We start from the raw sequence: 21,227 nt of genomic DNA, 5'->3' as shown, positions 1-21,227 counted from the left end.
CACCTTCTCCTTTCACTATTTGGAGCATTTCACAGTGTCAAGGATATGGCCTGGCGTTCGAACCCTGAAGAGCCAATGGCTGGACACCAGAACAGGCTCCCACCACTGGAAAAGGCTGATGACCTTTAGTACAAAGGATCTTGAGAAAGGTGTTGCCTGCTGGATATCTGGAAAGCTGAACTGACAGAGGGACCAGACGGAGAAAGGATGGAGAGTGGGAGCAGCACGACATGGCAGGAAGCATGCCGTCCTCATAGAGATGGCCAGTGGTTCTCAGGACAGTCTTGAGCGAGCCACCCCAGCCCCTGCACCTCCGCTTCCTGTGGAATGGGTGGGTTGAAGTGGATGGTCTGGGAAGCTCCCCTAGATAGAAGGTTTGGCCATTCACAAGTTGACCAAGTCAGGAACAGATGAAGCAGAGACTTAAAATTGGGCTGGCCATTAGCTCGCCAGCAGACTCCCCAGTCAGATGCCTGGAATCACAGTCTTCCATGGGACCATTTCCCAAGCCCTCCTTGTAAGTTAGCAGTGATGTCTTGCAACATTGAGGAATGTCTGTGCAGTACCCTTGGGCGAAATTCTAGAAGCCGCAACTGCAGTGCCTGGTCGGCTGAAACAAGAGTAGTTTCAGCACCACCGCCATGAAGGGAGTTGCAGGAACAGAACACCCGCCTTCAAAACCACAGCGACACACCTGGAAATGGGGTAGGTAACTCTGAAGGCGGAAGAATGGAGAATTGTATTTGGCTTTGCAACTTGTGGCTGATGAGCATTTGAGTTCCCATTTATTCATTATTGGTGTGAACGGGGCCAATGTCACAGCACAGAGAACAACAAAATCAGAACAGCGAAGTCTGAGGGTGATCCTAACTCTGCACCCCAAGTCTGCTCAAAGCATGCTTAGAACTGGACTGGATCTGACCAGGCCCCAGCAGAAGCTAAGCTGCTCCTTCTTGCTTTATGATCTCAGCACTCACGCTTTTCTGAGTAGAAGGTAATAGAGTTTGCTTTATTAGAAGGAACACAACAATCAAGCCTTCTTCCCACCCAGCTCCCATAGAACTCCCATCTGATTACTATGGGTTGGTAGGACCTACCAGATGTTCATGATTAACATCAAGCAGTGAATTCAGCTGGAGAGCAAGGATGTCATGAGGATGTTTAATGGAATTTTTTGAGGGTGCTTCAGTGCTGGGAATAGCCTGGTCCAGACTATGAAGATGTGATTTCAGCAAGGCGTGGTGACTCATGCCTGTAATCCCAGCACTTTGGGAGGTCAAAGTGGGAGGATTGTTTGAGCCAAGAGTTCGAGATCAGCCTGGGCAATGTGTTGAAACTCTGTCTCTAGGCTGGGTACAGTGGCTCATGCCTGTAATCCCAGCACATTGGGAGGCCAAGGTGGGCAGATCACTTGAGGTCAGGAGTTCAAGACCAACCTGGCCAACATGGTGAAATCCTGTCTCTACTAAAAATACAAAAATTACCCAGGCATGGTGGTGTGCACCTGTAGTCCCAGCTACTCTGGAGGCTGAGGCAGGAGAATCCCTTGAACCTGGCAAGTGGAGGTCACAATGAGTGGAGATCACGCCACTGCACTCCAGCCTGGGTGACAGAGTGGGACTCCATCTCAAAAAAAAAAAAAAAAAAAAAAAAAGAAGAAGAAACTCTGTCTCTACAAAAAATAAAAATAAAAATCTTAGCTGGGCTCACTGGAGCATGCCTGCGGTCCCATGTATGGGAGACGGGAGGATCACTTGAGCACAGGAGGTTGAGGCTTCTGTGAGCAATGATTATGCCTCTGCACTCCAGCCTGGGCGACAGGGTAAAACCCTGTCTCAAAAAAAAAAAAAAATGTAATTGCACATCCTCTGCCCTCCAGAAATCTGCAACCTACATCACGTTACTCCTAAGGGGAGTTCTCCCTGCTGCACCCTAACAGACAATGTGAGCACTAAAAGGTTCCCTGACCAACCATGTGCAGCCACTGCAGACACACATGAGATGTCCTGTGTGTACCACAAGTGAGGCAGGACATGTGTCATGTTCAGAACTTTCTAGAAAAGAAAAGGAAAATTGCCATGAATGCTCTTTGGATGTTTTCCAGATGGATCTCCATGGAGAACTTGGGATCGTGTTGCCCCTGTTTGTTTCAAATCTCCATGGTTGTTATTACTATGAAAGAGTCACACATGCCCATTGTAACAGTTAACAGGTTTTTTTATTGCACCATACTGTTCTGCAAGCTAGGACTCTGAGCATCATGTGACATGATGGAAGGAGGGGACCTTTGTGAGACAGGTGAGGCAGAGCCAGTACTGGGAGAGTGTCACGTGGCAGAGAACTCGGATTCTTCATCGGGCTTTGGAGAGTTGTGGGGAGTTGGGCAGGTCCCGGGGAGAGATGAGCAGAAGCCTGGTGGTTTGGGGAAGTTTAACCAGTGTCTTGATGAATGCGGCTTCTGGATCTGATCTTTGAGCTTAAGGGAGAAAATGACTGGGTAACCTTGATTTCAACCTGGAAGAATGTCGTGGGGGGAATTGTGCTCCGTGGGAGGGTAAAGCTTTCCTAAGGAGGTCGTTGCCAGTGGGACAGCATTCGGCCTCCTGTTGCATTTACTTACATTTAGTTGTGAAATTTTGGGAGAAAAGACCAGCAAAAGAGGCCCCAGATGGACTGTGGAACTGATGCACGGGGAGTTGGGGGTTGGTGATGGGGGAAATCTTGCTTAAACGGAGATTGTATGACAGCACTCGAATAATGACTGGTTGTTCATGGGTGGATTTGGGGAGACTTCAGTAACAATGGATTGTGTTTCATTTGGTTTACTTGCAAATATCAAGAAGTCAGAGTTGGATATAAAATTGCTCTATGGCAATATGAGTATGACTTGGGATTAGGCACACTCAAACTGTGTGAATATTTGCCCGTTGTGTGAGGAAATGCAGGGAGTAAAGTGCAGAGGCCTTGGAAACCTCAGAAAACCAGTAAGGGGAAGAGGCACCCCCAAAGCCCAAGTGATACCATGTTGAACCCAGAGGGCAACCAGAGAAGGACAGAGCTTCAAAAGTCAAGGCTTAAGAGCACATTGAGCAGCAGTCGGTTGGAAAAAGCAACAGGGATTGTGGAGAGGCCGAAAAGACCAGAGTGGGTGAGAGAGGAAGTCTGTGAAATGGGCGGGATATCCCAGTGTCCTGGATCTTGTTGGCCTTGGGTGGCAGGTCAGGGAGAAGCTAACTGGAAGAAGGTTCAGGAAAGGGCCTTTTGGGACTTTGAGTGAGGTGAGGAAAAGGCAGAAGCATGATTCCAGCACCTCAGAGGAGAACAGTGTGGAATTCAGGGCGGTGGGTAAACCCTTGGTCTTCACAATTGGCGATTCCTCCTGTGGGCTTCTGTGAGAGCACAGGCTGCTGGTGACGGGGACGCCAATGCCAGCCGCACATCCGTGTGCCACAAGAATCGCATGATTCCTTAAGGCGGAACCCATAAAGGGCTGCCCATGGCAGACGTGACCCCAGCTCTCAGCCCCCTAGCAAAACACACTGGCTCAGTATCACCCTTGAGCTACTGAGCTCCCAAAATGGCAAATGGGGTTGTTGAAACAAAAGCTCCATCTCCCAAGTTGTCAGCGTAGGGAGCAGCTGTGACCTCCAAGTTCGGTTCCTGATTCTGTGTTTCTTTCTCCCTCCTCCTTTAGATCGTGGTGTATGTGGGCGTCTCCTCAGCCGGCAGCTTCGCTGTGCCCTGCGGTTGATGTCCAAGGTTTTGACTGTGTGGGTTTGTGTCTTTCCGGCAGGTGTCTCCTCTGTGACTTCCCTGATGTCCCTGGCTTGGGTGCTAGCCTCCTATCACAAGCTGCTGCGGGACTCCAGGGACGACAAGAAGAGCATGAGCTACAGAGGGGCCATCATCCAGGTCTTCTGGCGCCTCTTCACCATCTCATCCCGAGTGATCTCTTTTGCCCTCTTTGCTTCCATCTTCCAGCTCTATTTTGGGATCTTCGTGGTGGTTCACTGGTGCGCCATGGCCTTCTGGATCATCCATGGCGGAACAGACTTCTGCATGTCCAAGTGGGAGGAGATCCTCTTCAACATGGTGGTAGGGATCGTGTACATTTTCTGCTGGTTTAACGTCAAGGAAGGGCGGACTCGATATCGAATGTTTGCATATTATACGATAGTCTTGACCGAGAATGCTGCCTTGACGTTCCTTTGGTATTTTTACAGAAACCCGGAGACCACTGACTCCTATGCGGTGCCAGCACTGTGTTGTGTCTTTATTAGCTTTGTGGCTGGGATCGCAATGATGCTCTTATACTATGGCGTGCTGCATCCCACAGGACCACGAGCTAAGATCCTTGCCAGCTCCTGTTGTGCCGAGCTGCTCTGGGGCATCCCTTTGCCCCCCGATGTTGAGCCCATGGCGCCTGAGATCCCTGGGTACCGGGGGACCCAGGTTACGCCCACCAGAGCCGTAACGGAACAACAGGAGGATCTCACGGCTGACACTTGCTTGCCCGTTTTCCAAGTGAGACCCATGGGGCCCCCTACCCCGTTGGGGCGTCCTTACCTCCCAGAAGGGCCCCTCATTAAGATTGACATGCCAAGAAAGCGATACCCAGCTTGGGATGCTCATTTTGTAGACAGGAGGCTGAGAAGGACTATTAACATTCTACAGTATGTCACCCCCACCGCAGTAGGCATTCGATATCGAGACGGACCACTCCTCTATGAGTTGCTACAGTATGAGTCTTCACTCTAAGAGCATCTTGACCAAGTTGAGAAGGGGACCTTAAGTTTGGTTTGCGGCAAACAGCACTTGCAAGAAATATAACCCTCCCTTCCCCCAATACACAGAACCACCGCCACCACCACCAACACCGCCACACCAACACCACCACTACAAAAAAAAGAATTAATAAGTCACAACCCCTTCAAATAAGCTTTCTTTCCAGTCGCTGTATGTATACAAAGATATTCTCTATGTTTTGTAAGTAAAAACAAAAAGAAAACCTTTCTTTTGTTTTTTACACATAAGAAACAGTATTGAAAAATCCCACGCTATGGTTCATAGGGTGGAGAAGGAGGAGTTATCTCCACTCCAAAAGAAAAAAAAAAGTTTTTTACCTTACACCAAGTGTAGATCATTTATGGGATTGGTGCTGATTGAAAGAACAAAACAAAACAAAACAAACACAAACAAACAAAAAACCTTCAACTGCCTTATGCCCTTAGGTGCTGAGTTTCATTAAGTACTGTCACGTTTTCTCATGCAAGACTCTCTGGTGATTTTTGCACCAGAAGAGGGAAAATTAAACAATTAAATGAAACAAATCTAAAAGTGAAACAAAAACCAACCAACAAATACAACACAAAGCAATTATTCTTCCTATCTGATTATTTGTATTGAAGAAAACAAATTTACCAAAAGCAAAAGCATAAACCCCTCCCTCTTTTCAGTTTCTCCCCCTCCTCTCCTGACCTTCTCCCCACTTTGCAGAGCCTTCTAGGAGCTCAAGGGCTGTTTGAAACTCAAATGGCTGGAGAAGCTACTTGAAGGCTGATTATGTGCCATTTTAGCATTTGCCTAGCAAGAATCACATTTGTTTCCCAGTGAAAAGCAAACCAGAACAAAACAAAAAGCCACCCCAATAATTCGGTAAGGACAGGATATTCTAAAGCAAATTAAAGGAGATTTCTGTACACATAATCAGTAATAATAAAACTCAGCATAGTAGCAAAAAGAACGACATCAATTTAAAGGCACAATACTTAATGAGTGACTGGCAACAACGATTAGTTCCATCATTTTAAGGCTGTGAATGGTAGACATTTATCACATGTGATATTGTGTAAAGCCTCTTCTGTTTCCATTTGGTGGGAAGCCTTAAATTGATCTGGAAAGAATTCTTCATTTTTCATTTGTGCTTTTTTAAAAAAAAATAACACAAAGAGGAAAACTAGAATATATATATATATATATACATATATATAAAAAGTCAAAATTGTAATAACTGACCCATTTCAAAGACTGTTTGGTGCTTCTGTCTTTCACCATTGTGGTTGGCTGAAAATCATTCAGCTCACCTGGTGCATCTGGGTTGAATGGGAAATTTTGTGTGTGTAGTATGTGTGTGTTTGTGTGTGTATGTGTGTGTGTGCCCATAGCACACGTATATATGTGTGTGTCCCTGCTGCAAAGTCTTGCCAGAGATATACAAAACTGATGTAAGACGGACTTGGATCACGGCTTGGTTCAGCAGAGCATGGGGGTGGGGGCTCTGGAGTGGTGGGGAAGTGATGCTGCCTGCCCATGAGCCCTGGTTTGGGTGGCAAGACTCACACCAGCAGCGGACTGCAGGCCTTAGAGGCCATGCCATTTGGGTGAGGATTTGATTCCACTGTTTATTTTCTCATTGTATCAAGTTGAATTTCTGCAGGTGTTGCAAGTATGTTCAACCATTTAAAATTTTTTTTATTTTTCAAAGTATTGTTCCTTTAAAGAATATTTCTGTTCTAGGGCATCGTTTCAATCGCATCGTATCTCTACTTGGGCACAAAAAAAAAAGGAAAAGAAAAAAATCACAAAAAAGATATATATATAAGTATATATATATATATATATATATATATATAAACACACACAATATTTTTAAGTAAATACTGTTAGTCTTTGCTGTGTGTAGCTGCGATTTTTTTTCCCAAATATATACCTGTTTAGGGTGCAAGACCTCACGTTGAACTATTCTCAACAGAAGTTCAATAACTGAGGGATTTTTTTTAATGTTTGTGGAGTTTTGTTTTTTTAAAAATAAAAAAACAATTATTATTCAGCGAGGCTTCTCCTTCCCACCCCCTTCATTGTTTATCTAAGACCTTTTTTTTTTTTAAGAACAAGTTTCAAATATCAGTTGTGAAACTGTATGCTCTCTTCTTTGTCTGGACTTCCTAGACTTCATGCGACCTTACCAAGCATCGTGGTGCTGTCCTCTCCCCGTCCCTGACTCGGGGGCCCCTCGGGCCTTACTGGTGGGCAGGTGGAGGAGGAGCCCACAACTCTAGGAAGCAGGACGAACAGAGCACACGCAGGCAGCAGTGAAAACCAGCCAGGAGGGCTCGGCGCGCCCATTAAAGGGACCCGCCCGTGGGCCCCTGCAGAGTCACCTGGGAGTTGGAATCTAGTCAGAGGCACTTTTCTGAACTGCACCAGCGTGCTGCCTTGCAAGGGCTTCACACCTGAGCTGCACGGTGTACTCTTCTAGGCTGGGAAGGTGAGGCCATTGGAGGGTGGGGCATCCGCTTTAGCTGGTGGGGTCCCACCTCTTGTCTGCTTCAGGTCTGGGGCTCTGTGCACCTGGAGCTGGACCATGTCTGTCCTTAGCGCATCTTCCTTGAAATGCCCTCATGCATCCCCTCGGGACTTCTGCCACTTTTGCTTGTGTGTCTGTTCTTGGATTTCTTTCTTTCTTCTTTCTTTTTGTTTCAGCGCAGTCACGGGTTTTAATTCACCACCTCTATTTCACTCTTGCACACTTAGTGTGTGTGTGTCCGTGTGTGTGCATCCTGCCATGTTTACATGAAACTTACAAAGAGAATGGTGGATGCTGAGCTGACCGGGAGCACCAGGAGTTGGGATGGCAACTTCCAAATCAGGGAGGGCCTCCAGGGTCTTAGCCACTAGGAACAAATGAGGAGATCACGGGACATTTCAGCAATCTTTAATTTCACACTTCTCACTTGAAAAGGCACCCTCGCCCCTCTCTGGAACCCCTCCATCATGCCAGTACTTTCTTCACAAAGAAAATGAAAATATGCATCTGTGAGCAGCAGCAGGGAAAGCTGGTTTTGCAGAGATGCAGGAAAAGGAAGAAAAGCAAGGAAAGAAGTAGAGAGCAAGGCAGGAAGGGGCAGGGGAGACCTGATGGCAAGGACCAGGCCAGAGCTGTCCTCAGTGTCCTCTTGTCATCAGCCTCTAGCAGCTCCCCACACTCCCAGCCACCGTAAAACTCTCTGGCCTCATCTCCCCTGGGGTCTTCTCTTCCCCCCAGTCCCTTCCCCTTCCAGTGACTGGTCCTGGGCGTCAAGGCAGGATTCCATACACACTCAGTGCTGAGACCACCTGGGGACTGTGTCTCCAGACCCAGATGACTTTGGTCCTGAAAGCCCGGATCCTTAAGGCCGCCCCGTGACCGGGTCACTCTTTGTCCCACATTAAGTCTTTGTCCCACATTGGACATTAAATGCCCAATGTCCCATATTTTTCATTTGCCTCAGTCCCTGACAACCCTCTAGGGCTGCTGCTTCAGCTGCTTCCCAGAGGAATGCCCGTGACGTTTTTGGGTTTTTAAAAAATTTTAAATCTCTGGGCCCATTATTTTCCCAGGACCCCCTGATGAAAAATAATCCATTTCCAGTATTTAGGCCTGGTAAGCACGTTGGTGCCCAGAGATGGAGAATACAAAAACTATCTCCTTTTCATTCCCTAATGACACCCCCATCAAGTATGCCCGCTAAGACCCGTATTTTATTCCTCTAACCACATAGAACATTTGGCTCTACTTTTTCTTCCCAGAAATTTGGCAGTATCGCTAAACTATAACTAATGGTGTTAGAGTCATTTCTGCAAACTCTGCTTCTCCCTTGCTCAGCAGGTCTGCCTCTTCTCCCAGCCTCTGTGTAAAAGGAAACTTCAGTCCCCTCAGATGACATTAGGATAATGTGCCCTGAGTTCACTGCCTGAAGCCTGTGACATCCAGAATGGGAGCTCCCTGTCTCTTAAGGCCATGATGAGGGGTGCTAGGGAGGCTTCAGTCCATCAGATCAACCCCCTCTGGCCTCACTCACCCTAAAGCTTCCCATGTCTCTAACACTCTCCTGCACTCTGCCTCTGGAAGGTGTCACCTGGTTCTGCAGGGTCGGGCTTGTCCCAGCAACATGGGTACCAGGATACTGGTAGGACACTCACCCAAGCAGATCTGCGGCCAGAACGAAAGAGGCGCCATCTCCCTTGCCCAGACATGCCGCCATCACAACACAGCCTTGGGCAGGGAAGACGACATTTCCCCATGGCCGGGGGATCCCCCACACCACACCTCCCCAGGCACAGAATCATTCAAGACCCGATGGTTCTCATGGCTCTAACCCAGTCCCTCCCCAGCCGTGGCCCCTCTGAGTCCCGTGATCCTGTCTGGCCCGTGGTCATGAAGGTGATTCCCCTGGCTCGGGGGCGTCTCATGCCACGGATGTCTGACGCTGTCCAGATATGAGCCTGATTCTCAGAATTTACAGGTTTTAGAAAAGCACCAAATTACATCATTTTCTCCATTCTTCTTCCAGTTTTATTCCCTCCCACTGCACAGTCATAGGGGCAGAAAAGAAGGTCTCTGATGTGGATCTCGTTTGAAGCTGCACTGGGTGGGCCACAGCCTTGCTTCTTCTTGCACATCTAAACCCCTTCGCAGTCTCCGCAAGCTAGATAGAGGAAACACCACCTTCCTTCTCCCATCTGGTCTGCTCCTAGCTCATGGGAGGGCTAGAACCAACCCCAAGCTTTGATGCCCCCAGACCTTAGCACAGGGTCCTCTCTCCATGATCCAGGGACAGAGCAAGAAGAGCAAGACAGTGTGCAGGCTCAGAGCCTTTGGCTTGGAGCAAAGGATATCAGCTCCCAGAAGAGAATGAGGCAGGCCATATTCTCATGCTCCTGGCTTGCTCGGATGAGCTGGGTTGGAGATGTCACCTAGCATTCGTTTGGCACAGATGGTAGCATTTTCTTTGCCAAGAAAAGTGGCTCCTTACTCAAAACGAGCCCTTCCAGGCCTTGTATGTGTGATGACAGCTGCTCTGGATGGTGGCTTCATGATTGAAGGAGGGGAATCTCCTTGTGTACCTTTAATTTGATTTTCTTACCAAGAAGCTAAAATCTATTTTTTCTTTGCCAAACTGAAAAATATTAACACAATCAGATTTGGTTGGGGAGGTTGAGATTTAAATTTGGATACTGTAAAAGGAAGAGAGCTTATTGCAATTAATTTCACCAAGATCCATGTGATACTGTCTTTGTTGACTAGGAAACCATCGGGGAAATCTGGAGGAGCTTAAAGGAGACCTGGGGAAGACCCTGCAGGAGTGAAATGGAAGGACCCAGAGGGGTGGGCTCACCCCAGGGGCTGGACCAGCCTTACAGGGAGCAGTTCTATTCATTTCTCTCTCAAATATTTATTCGTCACTAGACCCTGTTGGGCAGCCCCCATCATCAAGCACAACACAGTTACCCCTTAGGAAGTGAACATAAATCGATGTTGGTTCCTCTTATCAAGATCCGGCTGAGAACGAGATGAGCACAATGGGAACCTCTTTAAACTTCTGTCCCTTTCTCCTCAGCCCAAACTGCCCATTGTCATAGAAGCAACATTCCATTCTCACCCACAGTTCAACCTCCAGAACATGGAGATGGCAGGGGCCAGCGAATCACAGGTTACAAACCCATGAGCTTGCAAGAGGACTTCCCCTGGCATCCTCGATCAATGTGTGTCTGTTCCAATTTCAAAACATGTAAAAAGGCAAAAAGGCAACTCTACCCTCCCAGAGATTTTTTTCTATCCCTCTTCACTGGGGAAAAAAAAGATGATGCTTGATCTGAATTCTTGCAGTGGCAACACAAGCCCCTTTCTCGCCCATTCTTAGCTATTCTAAACATTTCACTTCTTGCTGAAACACTGCATCTTGTGCTGATGGCCAAATATCAGAAGACAAAGGTGCTGCCTTGATCCTGCTGCAGACTCCTTCCTTGGCTCGCCTGGTCCTGTCTGCCTTGTTCAGCTCTCCCTGGCACCATCTGCTCCTTACTCCTGTGGCTTTCCTTGCACTGGCTGGCAGGCCATGGCTGATATATCCTGGAGACAAAGGTCGTGAGTGCTATTAATGACAACTCCCGAGGGCAGCAGACGGACCACTGTGGGAGTTCCCCCTGCTCTTGGCCAACACCTTGTGTCAAGGGCTAAGAATAGACCACATCGGAAATGAGCAGGCAGGACCTAGGGACACCTGCCGCAGGCTGCCCCGTCACATGCAGCACAGTGCACAGGTCCCAGGAGGAGATGCTGCCCTTGTGAATCCCTAACACAAATCCTAGGACCCCAACTACTGCTAAAAATCATTCTCAAACCAATGAGGACAAAGAAATAATTTCCCTTTAGTGTAGTGCCAATTGGTAACCCAGTGCACATCCCTCTATAAGCACATCTGGCCATCTGTCACGGCGGATACAGACAACCCATCATCTGTTAGATGAGCTCCCCTGGTCTGTTTGTCCATCTTCAACATAGCTCTGGGATCCTCGGGCTAGAGTGGGCCCGGGAGATTTGTTTTAGCTACAGACTTCCTAGGGGCTTTCCTTTAGACCCAGAAAGATCAGGAAATATCACAGGCTGATTCAGGGTCCCCACTGTGATCGTGGATAACTCACTTCACCTCTCGGTGCCTTGGTTTCTCCATCTGTAAAGTGGAGAGAAAGAAGGCCAACCTCTTTCTTCTCTCCTGCTCAGGGATGCTTGGAGGATTCGTCATTGTTGCCTGTAGCAAAGCCGTCATATGAGAGAAAGTGGTGACCTCATTTCTTGGGAAATGGAACCACAGGAGGAGAGAGTGTTTTCCAGGGGCAGTGGCACCTGGAAGCCACAGGATGAACAGGGAGCACAGCGGGACAGGGAGGAGTCTCACATACCTGTAGTTCTTAGAGACTTCATAGCACTGTGAACCCAGGTCAGTGGTACCCTGGTCAGGTGACCCTTGGTCACCTATCTTGAGCCGGCCACTTGTAATTCTAACACCAAATCTCCTGATGTTAATTCTTCCTAAGGTATCAGAGGATATATGGAAGGATGCATTTGAACACTGATATTCATTGCGCTTTGGGCAGACAAGAGGAGTGAATGGAGAGTATTTAGAGACTGTTTTTAAGGTGGTTGCAAGCTCTTCAGGAAATCTCTCTCACCTTTGTTCTTCCTTACAATCTTTTTCAATCTTGATGCTCACCTCATCAAATGGACTCACCTCTTTCCCTCTCTGCAGAGTACAGAAAAAGAAAAAATCGAATCTTTTTCTTTTTAAACAATTGTTCCATCTGCCAAAATGTGGGTCCCAATGGTGGGTTTTCTTCCCTCCCTTGTGTGCTTTGAACAGAACCTGCAGGCAATGATTCAGAGACAAACAGGGCTGGAGAATAGCACTAATTTTTTTTTCTAAAACAAGGTATTTTTTTCTTATAATTCGAATTGGAAATGTCACATTGAATTTCTTTTTCTTTCCTTTTTTTTTTTTCTTTTGACTATGGTTTGACTGTTATCAATTCAAATACCAAGATACACTCTGAGCAAGAACACAGACCTGTCCTGAGAGCCTCTGCTTTTCTTAGGACCTAACCTGGAGTGAGGGCAGGTGGGAGCCCAGGAGGCACTGGGGTTCCAGGGGGGCCAGCCGTGAGGCTGATTTTCTATCAGCTCCGAGAACCTTCTTGGAAAGAAAAATTCCAGAAGCTTCAACTGTTCTGCATCAGTCAACCTGGCTCTGGCCTTTTCTTTGGAGTTCAGGTGTATTTTGATATAGAAATTCTCACCAAGAAAAAAATGCCCCTCCTGGAACTGTCCCTAAATGAGATGGAGCTCGCACGAGCAGGTCTCGGTGGCTGCTGCCAACGCCTCCTGCTCATTCCTAGCGGAGTCCTGACCAGAACTCCTTTCCCTCCTGCTCTGACCCTGCTCTCTGAGGTTAATATTATTGTTTTGACAGCACAAGGGACGAGATCATAGTCTGGAATTCACGAATGACTTGTGCTTGACCATGCATCTGACTGTTCTGTGGATAGGTCAAGTCCTGCTGGGATAGTTTATTTCCACAAGGTATTTCTGATAGTAACAAAAGGAGAGAATACATGAGACCTCATACCTGATTCTCCGTTCTCATCAGCACCCGCTTTTGACTGGGATGGATGGTGAATGAACTGTCCCAAATTTGAGAACAAGAACTTTGAAGATGGACACATGGAGCCACGGGGAACAACAGGACTCAGTAGATGGGTAGGAAGAATGGTGACGAAGAGGAAGGCTTCCAGAAGTATGCGGGAGGAGAACATTAGCGGCCATCTAGGCATTCCTTCCTATACTCTCTGGGGCAGAAATAGAAAAACGTATTCTTTTCAAACAGAGGAAATTGATTTTACGGAGTGACGTGCTTAAGCATTTTTTTTAAACAAAAGGCTCAGAGAAAATATCTAAAGAAAGGAGAGGCACATTCTCAAGAACAGATCATGTTATTGGAAGTAAAAAATCCAGGACTATCCTTCTACAGACCTAAGTCAAGTCACTCTTAGGGCCAATTTCTCTTTCTGTAAAATGGGAAGAATATCGTTGACCTACCTCACAGGGGTGTTGTGAGGATTAAGTAATCACGGCTGGTAAAGCGCTTTGAAGATAAAAGTATTATGGTGATCAGGCTTGCTTCCTGTTTAAAAATCTAAACACCAATTGAGCATCTACTGTGTACAAGGTGCAGTGGAGGAAGGGAATATGATCCAGTTCCTCCACTCTCTTTTGATCAATGGATATATTTTAAAAGATTCCAAGAGGACAGAATAACAGAGTTGTCTCAATGTGGGTCAAGAAAGGAGTTCTCTTTCTGCCCCAGAAAAGCTACTCTCCTTTCCTTCTCAAATATTTAGACAAGAAGGAAGGGCTTTAAATTCTTTGGCTTCCATCAGAGAATGCTCCTGTGGGAAGCAAACAAATACTGGTTGTTCTGCTTCCTTTGTGGGAAAATGAAGGCAAATAGCAGTGAAAGTTCCTTGTGACCAGCACATATGGTTCTATTATTTCAGTTATTCCTTCTAGGCTCAGCTTCAGTTTTGCCATAGCCTTTTTCTTCTGTCTTCAGACCCAGAGAACAATTCACTTATGCTGTCCTGGAATAGCTGGGGATTTGGGGTTGATTGGTTTCCTTGGAGAGTCTGGTATACTGTTGTTTGCTGGAAAGTCTTGGCTTCCAAAGACAAGGGTCTTTACTCGAAAACAAATCAAAACATGCGACTGCCATTTTTTTTTTTTATTTTTTTGGTGGGAGGAGTTTTCAATTTCTTAGCTGCCTCACATAAAGCAAAGCCTTTTAAAATGTCTCATTCATTTTTCCATGTGCAAAAAGTTCTTCCCTTCCCAAACATACTGAGTGAACCAAGTCTGGATTCTAAACTGTAGCACACGTCAAAGGGTTCAGATGATGTGTACAGTGCCATGCTGGAGGTTCACAAATTTCTACAAAGAGCCAAACCACCTGCTGCACTAAGCAGGTTGGAATTCCAGCCCCACATCGAAGCTTTCTGGAAATGCTCCCAGAGCCTTTTAGCTTTAGGAATGCCCTTTCAGTATTGCTAGGGCAGTCTCCCTGAATCCTCAGAAATCTTCCTGCTACAGAAGAACATCCTCAGAAGCCAGTGGGGGCTTCCTCTTTGTATTAGAACCAGAGAGAAGCCACTTGTTATTTTGAAAATCATTGTATGATGCCAGCCTTTAAGAAAAGAAGAGAGTTATTTTCTTTTCCTTTCAGAGGGAAGAAAGGACTGAGAGAAAGGGAAGGCGATTTGATTTGCTCTTTGGTTGCTAGAAGAGACGTGAGACTCAGAGGTCCATGGTGGCCTGTACCTTGGACATGGGACTGCGGAGGCCCGTGGTGAGTTTCCTTAGGCAGCTGAGGTAGTGCTGAGGCGCTACGCTCCTTTCTTTTCAACCAACCCTGGGCTCAAGGAAAGGGGGGCCTCAGTTTGGTGCTGCCAACTTGCCCAGATCATCCTCAGCGTCTCAGCCACGTCTCTGCCCCTCTCCAGCCTGTGTTCACGAGTGGCCCCCAACGTTGATTCCAAAAGGCCTGCCTTCTTCGAGGCCTATGCTTCCACGCACATTGCTTCAGGTCAGAGCTGTCTGTCCAAATGCAACCGCTGCAGCCTTTTCACTTGCCTTGACACCACTGTTGCTGCATGCTTCCACCAAATATGCCCCCACCCCTGCAGGAGCTGTCATTTCACCCCCACTGAGAGGGCCTCCAGCATTGCCCTGGGCCTCCAGGATTGCCCTGGGCCTAGCCTGCCTAAAACCCAGGACAGGCTCTGCTTCTTCCTTTTTTTATATCCATGTGCCTTTAAAAGGCGTGGCCCTGGGTCCTAGTTGAGCCTTTACAGAAGTGGAGGACTGGAGAGAACAGGTGATGTTACTTAGGCAGTTGGGACACTCACTGATAACCCGTGAAGCCAATGTGGGCCAGTAACTCAGAATGCTGTTTTCCCAGCGGCTGGGCTGTCTAGGGCATTCGCTCTTCAAAATAACAACAATCCCTGTGATGTGGTTGCTCACATCTCCCCCTGCTGACCGCTAACCTCATGGCACCTGCTCATTATTGATGGCTTCGTTTGTGTTTGAAATTACACTGATTTTTAAATGCCAGAGAGAGAGAGAGAGAGAGAGAGCTGAAAGCCATGCGAACTCTGAGATGATCTGAGATTATGAAATTGCTGTGAGTTATGCAGAACGGAGGAGTGCATGACCATATAACTACATCCAAAACTTATTGATCCATCAAGATACATAAATGTGCCGGTCTTGGGCATATTATTTGTATATATGCATATGTATCTTTTTCTTAAAGGGCTGAAACAGTTTGATGAAACAGAGTATTCTGATGTTTAGGGCTCTTGCCGGGCTTGAAATCGACCTAGTCTAGATGGCTTTTTCCTTTCTCCCAGGCACAGGGTCATAAAGAAACCCCTGAGCTGGCTTATGCCTTCATTTCCTCCGTAAGTGACAGAAAGCCAATAGCAGGGTTCTACGGGGTCTTGAGAGATTCTCCAGTTGCTACCAGTATTCTCAGCAGATTCACAGAACAACCTGGGATCCCCAGGAAGCAGCTATCTAAACAACTCCCCAGAAGTTCTGGAATTTGAATCACACTGAGTACATCTGATCCATTAGCGCAGCAGTCGACCCAGTAGGGAAAGAGAGGGGAGTGTGCTGTGGACAAGTAAGCTTGGACGTTACCGCTCTGAGACCAGCCAGTGGTAGATGATCTTTGGCTGCCAGGATCTCTGGCCAGTAACAACCAAACCTGCTCTGTCCAGCTCCCCTGCACCACCAATCTCTGCAGGTGAGTTGGAGGCTGGCCCCTTGAAGCCATGAGGACTTGGGGAAAGAGTCTCCTCTGCCTAAATTTGAAGTCTTCCTGGCATCTCTAGTAGACGGGACACTGCAGGGAGTCCTGCTTTGCAGGAGGCAGAACGCATTTTTCGGCAGCTCTGGGTACCTCCCCACAGCAGCGGCAGCGTTGACAACTCTGGAGTCCTCCAGACAGACTTCAGCAGAAACCCAGGTGCCCACAGCGTGCAAAGCCACCCAGAGCCCCTTCTGCCCTCGGACAGAATTGGCATGACCTGGAGCGACACGATACTTGGTTATGTGGGAAAAGAGCGTTTCAGGTGAGCTGGAGGAAGCAGGTGCTCATGCAGCGGGGCACGCTGAACCCTAAGTTTCTTTCTGGAGCAGAGTGTGGTTCTGAGCCTCTTCTTCTGGCTGGAAGAGCAAGGGAGGCCACCTGCAGTGTTGGGATCCATGGTCTCTGGATGTTTCCGATCCAGGCAGGGGCTTCATAAGAGTCCACCTGGAAGACCTGGTGTCAGGTGTGAGGCAATCACAGGGTCTGTCCAAGCCTGAAGAAACCCTTTCAAGCCCAGATCCCCAAAGGTAGCTTTGGATCCCCTCCTCTAACTGTCACACGTGCACAGCCTGTGTTTCCTGACACTCAGGGTGTGGCGTGCGGCCAGTGGCTCCAGACGGTCATGCCAGCACCATCCATCCTGTCTCCTCCCCTCCATCTCTTCTCCCTTCCCCAGGCATGGTAGCCCCAGCAGTGAGGGCAGCAAATTGACTCTCTGCTTTCCCTACGATGGCCAAGTATATTCCAGCTTCCACAACCCCTTATCTCCAGCCCTGATCCCCGTTGTACACAGTTTTCATTATATTTTTCCTTACATGGACTCGTTTGTGACAAGACATGTTTTTAAGAAAAATTTTTGTCTTGTTTTTCTGGTGTAACAGAAAATTGGCTTTTTGGGGTAGGAAGAAAGAATTAGGAAAAAGACATGGGAAGAGGACAGTGCCAAGCTGGAAGGGTTGATGATGCCACCCTGCCTTCTGTGTGGTGGTTTTCTTTTACTTTAAAAAAAATTACACATCTGTTGCAGAAAAAAAGTTGGGGGCTTGGGGAGTAGGGAAAGAAGGCAAGAAGGAAGCGAGGAAAGAGAGAGAGAAGGGGAAGAAAGAAAGGAGCCCCCTTGGGTGTCACTGTCATTTCCTGATGTCTGGGGCTGCCACAGTGGTTTGTTGTTTAAAGGAAATCCATTTTTCTCCCTGCAGCTGGGCTGAGCTTTCCAGCACTTTCCGGCTCTGTGTGTGCCTGAGAACGGGCCACGAGGTCCTGGCTCTGGCCTCACTGACTTCACCCCGCAGGGTCATTTTGGGCTTCTCTTGCGCCTGGTCATGGGCTCTCTCAACCCCTCCACCTGCCGCAGGGAGGCAGTCAGCAGAGGCCGGGAGACTGGAATCCAATCTCTCTTCTCATAACGACGGTGATTTTCATGGGCATTATTTTTGGGATTTGCTTAGCTTTTCTTGGATACTTTTCTCCCGAGAAGCTTTTCCATGTTCACTCCGTAAGGCTGAAGATGCTGCTAACTGATGTTCTCTAAAGGAAAACTAGTTGAACTTCTCAGGTAATTCAAAGCCTTGAGTACATACAATGTGTAATTTTCCCTAAAGGGCTAGCAAAATAGTCTCACTGCTCCTGTCCACCCTGAGCATTGGCTGTCTGACAAACATGTTTGTGTATGTATTTGCGGGTTTTCAGGAAGCAGAGTCATAAACATCATTGCTTTTGAGATTCCAAATATTTCCCCCCACCACCATGCCGAAACTGTGCTTGAGCAAGCATCCGTCTATACAAGGAAATGTTGAGAACGTGGCATCTCCAAGCTAATGGCAGGTGCCCCTGTTCCTCTTCCACTTTCACTAGGACAGGAAGTTTGCTCACTGTGTGAAGTTTTAGTCACCGTATGAAACTCACCTTTTCCAGCTGGGATTCCTTCCTTCTTCCCTTTGCCTCCATGTATCTAATCCTCATGGTTAGTTCTTACATCCTGAGAAGAGCCGAGTGAGTAGAATACAGCTTCCAAAGCTCATACCATGTTTTCCTTTACTCTGGAGTTTGCTGGTGTTAAAAATAGTCTATAGTGAACTATAGGCTAAGGAGAAAGCCTGTGAGCTGGACCTTCCTAGATGCAGGTTCATGACCACCTCCTGTTAACCAAAGTCTCGACCTAAAAGAAGAGAAATGACCTGATTTCTAGCCCCCATCTCTCTGGGGAAGATCTCTGTGGAAGTGACTTAGCCAAAGTTTTGGGGGAGGGCTAGAAAGTACCTTGCCCTTGATCACCCTCAAACTACACAGGTATTGCTTATTGACACCCTGTGTGACAGGTCAGGGAGAGCCCTTATGCGTGTGATTGATGACACGCTATGTAATTAATGCACCCTTTGGTTGGGGGAAGAAGTCGTTATTCTTAATTAATTTAACTGAGCACCTCATACGTGCAAAACATCGTCTTTGCCCATAGATAAAGCTGAGAGGGGAGGAAAGTACTAAATGAAAATTCCCAAGGTGTAAAGGCTAAGAGCAAAATCTTCACTTCCCACTCCTAGCAGCTCAGAATGCACATTGCCATTTCAACTTCACCTAGCACGGTTGCTGGACTGGTTCTTGGAGCACTAAGAACCTTAGATCAATGGAAAGGCAGAGGCATGGAAGCCAGCAAAATGTGCAGAGACCACTGTCCTAGAACCACACGAAAAGACTCCCAGACACTCCTGTCTGTTATTGTAGGTGTGTGGTGGAAAATAGTCTAAAAGGAGATCCAGGGAAAGGGAGGTGGTGGTGAGGTGGCTTTTCTGTTCCCATGAAGGGGCTAGGGAAGCCTCCTTGCAAATGGAGAACTCTTCTGGCAGAAGTCTTTTGTTTGGCCCTGTTTTCCATACAGCAAAAGTAGACTTGGGTAAATAATTCAGATTGTTGGAAGGTGATAGGAATCATTTATTTTCCTTATACTGAACTTGGGAGCATCACTTTTGGTATAAACAAACATCAGAATTTGAAAACCTATTTTAGCTAAAACCTCCAGCTCAAGGAAGTAAGTATGTCACAGAGGCTATTGGGTGGGACCCCACCCAACCCAATAAGCAGCCTCTTGTCATTGAGAGAAGCATTGGTCCAGGTTTGGGAAGAAAGGTCCCAGCACAGGGAGCCATTTTGATCCTGGCCCCAGGTCTCCCTATCTTGTCACCATCAGCTTGGACAGTGGAAAGTAAGTCTTGGGAGCCTGAAGTTCACACCAGCATGGCCAGTTGACCTCCCTTGTCCAGCCCAGACCTAAAGTCAGGAAGGACAATGGCTGGAGAGAACGCTGTGCCCCTGTATCCCCCACACCATGTTCAGATCTTCCTGCCACAGATACAGGTTCCCCATTCCCACGTGGGACGTGGCTCCCTGCCTGGAAGGAGAAACCTAGGAAGGAGTATTTCAAGGCCGGCAAGTATGCTAATAAAAATTAAAATGCCATTTAATAGCCACTCTGCAGTCCTTCACTGCCTCCTCTCCTTTTCTGGTTCATCAGCGGCACATTTAACTCTTGGTGCTCCAGATGGCCAATGACTTCCATTTTCTTGGCCAGACTATGAGGATGGAGTAATGTTGACTCAAAGTCAACACCCATGGTTCTCAGCTATGTGGACAGATGTGGACATCTGTCTGTCCTCATTAATCTAGACCTGGTGCTATTTGTGGCAAACTGTGCCTATGGATGTAATTTCCTTCATTTTCTTTCTTTCTTTCTTTTTTTTTTTCCCTAATGCATTGCAACTGAGTAATTATGCTAGAAAGACAGATTTCCATGTAGGACTTTCCTTAGCACATGACTTTTGTCCTTTTTTTTTACTGTTTTAGGAGAGCTGGGTTTTCATTGTCTGAGACCCCTTATTTTTAAAAGAAAAAAAAAAGAAACTTTTTTCTTTTCTATTAGCCAAAAAGAAAATCGCATTAAAAAGAACAACGTCATGCTCTTTCTTCCCTCTCTCCCTGCTGAGTTGGAAGGGACAGATGCACATGGGCTGGGAGCTTTTGCATCAATTGCTCAAAAGACTTTTCTGTTCCCCCACCATGGCGAGGTCAGGGCAGTGACAACAAACAATTTAACTTCTCGAACCTTGTGGTGCCTTTTCTCGTGGTGCTTCTCTGTTGTGTAACTCCACTCAAGGCGGCCACTTGCAGCAAACAGCAACGCCAGCAAATGGTATTATGTGCCAGTGCAGTAAAAGACTTTAATGTATAAATATATACATAGATATAGGTATATCACTATAGTTATATAACTATATAATTGAGGTTCTGATGCAGCTTTGGTGGGAGTTGATCATTCCTCTGCAAAAATATATACTACTCAACTGGAACTAATGGCTCTCTTGAGGGTATTGACATTTGGGAAAGGCACAACAGATGAGATGGGTTACTCTCCTGTGACAAGTTTTCTTCTTCCTTCTTGTGAAAGTTGCTGTCTCCGTAACACAGAATATTTGATAAGGGAGCAAAGTGCAGCTTCTTTTGAACTTCCTTTGGTGCTGATATATATTTCTTTTAATTCTTTTTTTGTTTTGCTTCCCCATTAGTGGCCAATAAGCTGCTTTCCCCAAAATCTTGACTCACCAATCAAAGGTGGCAGGGGACAGTTTGGAAATAAGAGGCTGGAAGTTGGGCATCCCTCACTTCGTGTCCTGACTCAGTTTCCCCTGTGACCTGCATACGTCCCACACATGGGTTCTCCATCTACAATGAGTATCATAATATTTACCTCATGGGGAAGAGTAACTTAAAAGGATTAACTGATGATACTGAATCACTAGATCATTATTAATTTGGAGACAGCAACTTGACATGTTAAGATTTTGTTTATATGTTGCTAAGACTTAAATCTTGGGGTTTTGTTTTGTTCGCCTCTTGTTTCTCCATCTCTGCTATGTTTTCTGTCCTGCCTTTGGCAATACCTTAAATATTCTGTAACTGATGGAGATTCACCTAGGGCGTTGGGTAGTGCTA

General features: G+C 46.9%; 1 protein-coding gene across 1 annotated transcript in view; it reads left to right on the top strand.

Moving 5' to 3' along the window:
• XKR6 (XK related 6) overlaps positions 1-21,227 on the top strand; it is a 359,588-nt gene that overhangs the window by 312,937 nt on the left and 25,424 nt on the right. Inside the window, exon 3 of the mRNA XM_034965621.3 lies at positions 3,794-21,227. This exon is cut by the window's right edge and continues 25,424 nt beyond it. Within this exon, the coding sequence (XP_034821512.1) occupies positions 3,794-4,758 (965 nt within the window). The 3' untranslated portion in view covers positions 4,759-21,227. The remainder of the gene's footprint in view (positions 1-3,793) is intronic.

The sequence above is a fragment of the Pan paniscus genome, chromosome 7, assembly GCF_029289425.2.
Source record: "Pan paniscus chromosome 7, NHGRI_mPanPan1-v2.0_pri, whole genome shotgun sequence".
NCBI classification, from domain to species: Eukaryota; Metazoa; Chordata; class Mammalia; order Primates; family Hominidae; genus Pan; species Pan paniscus.
The sequence above is the reverse complement of the archived record's forward strand: the minus strand, read 5'-3'. Positions and strand labels throughout refer to the sequence as shown.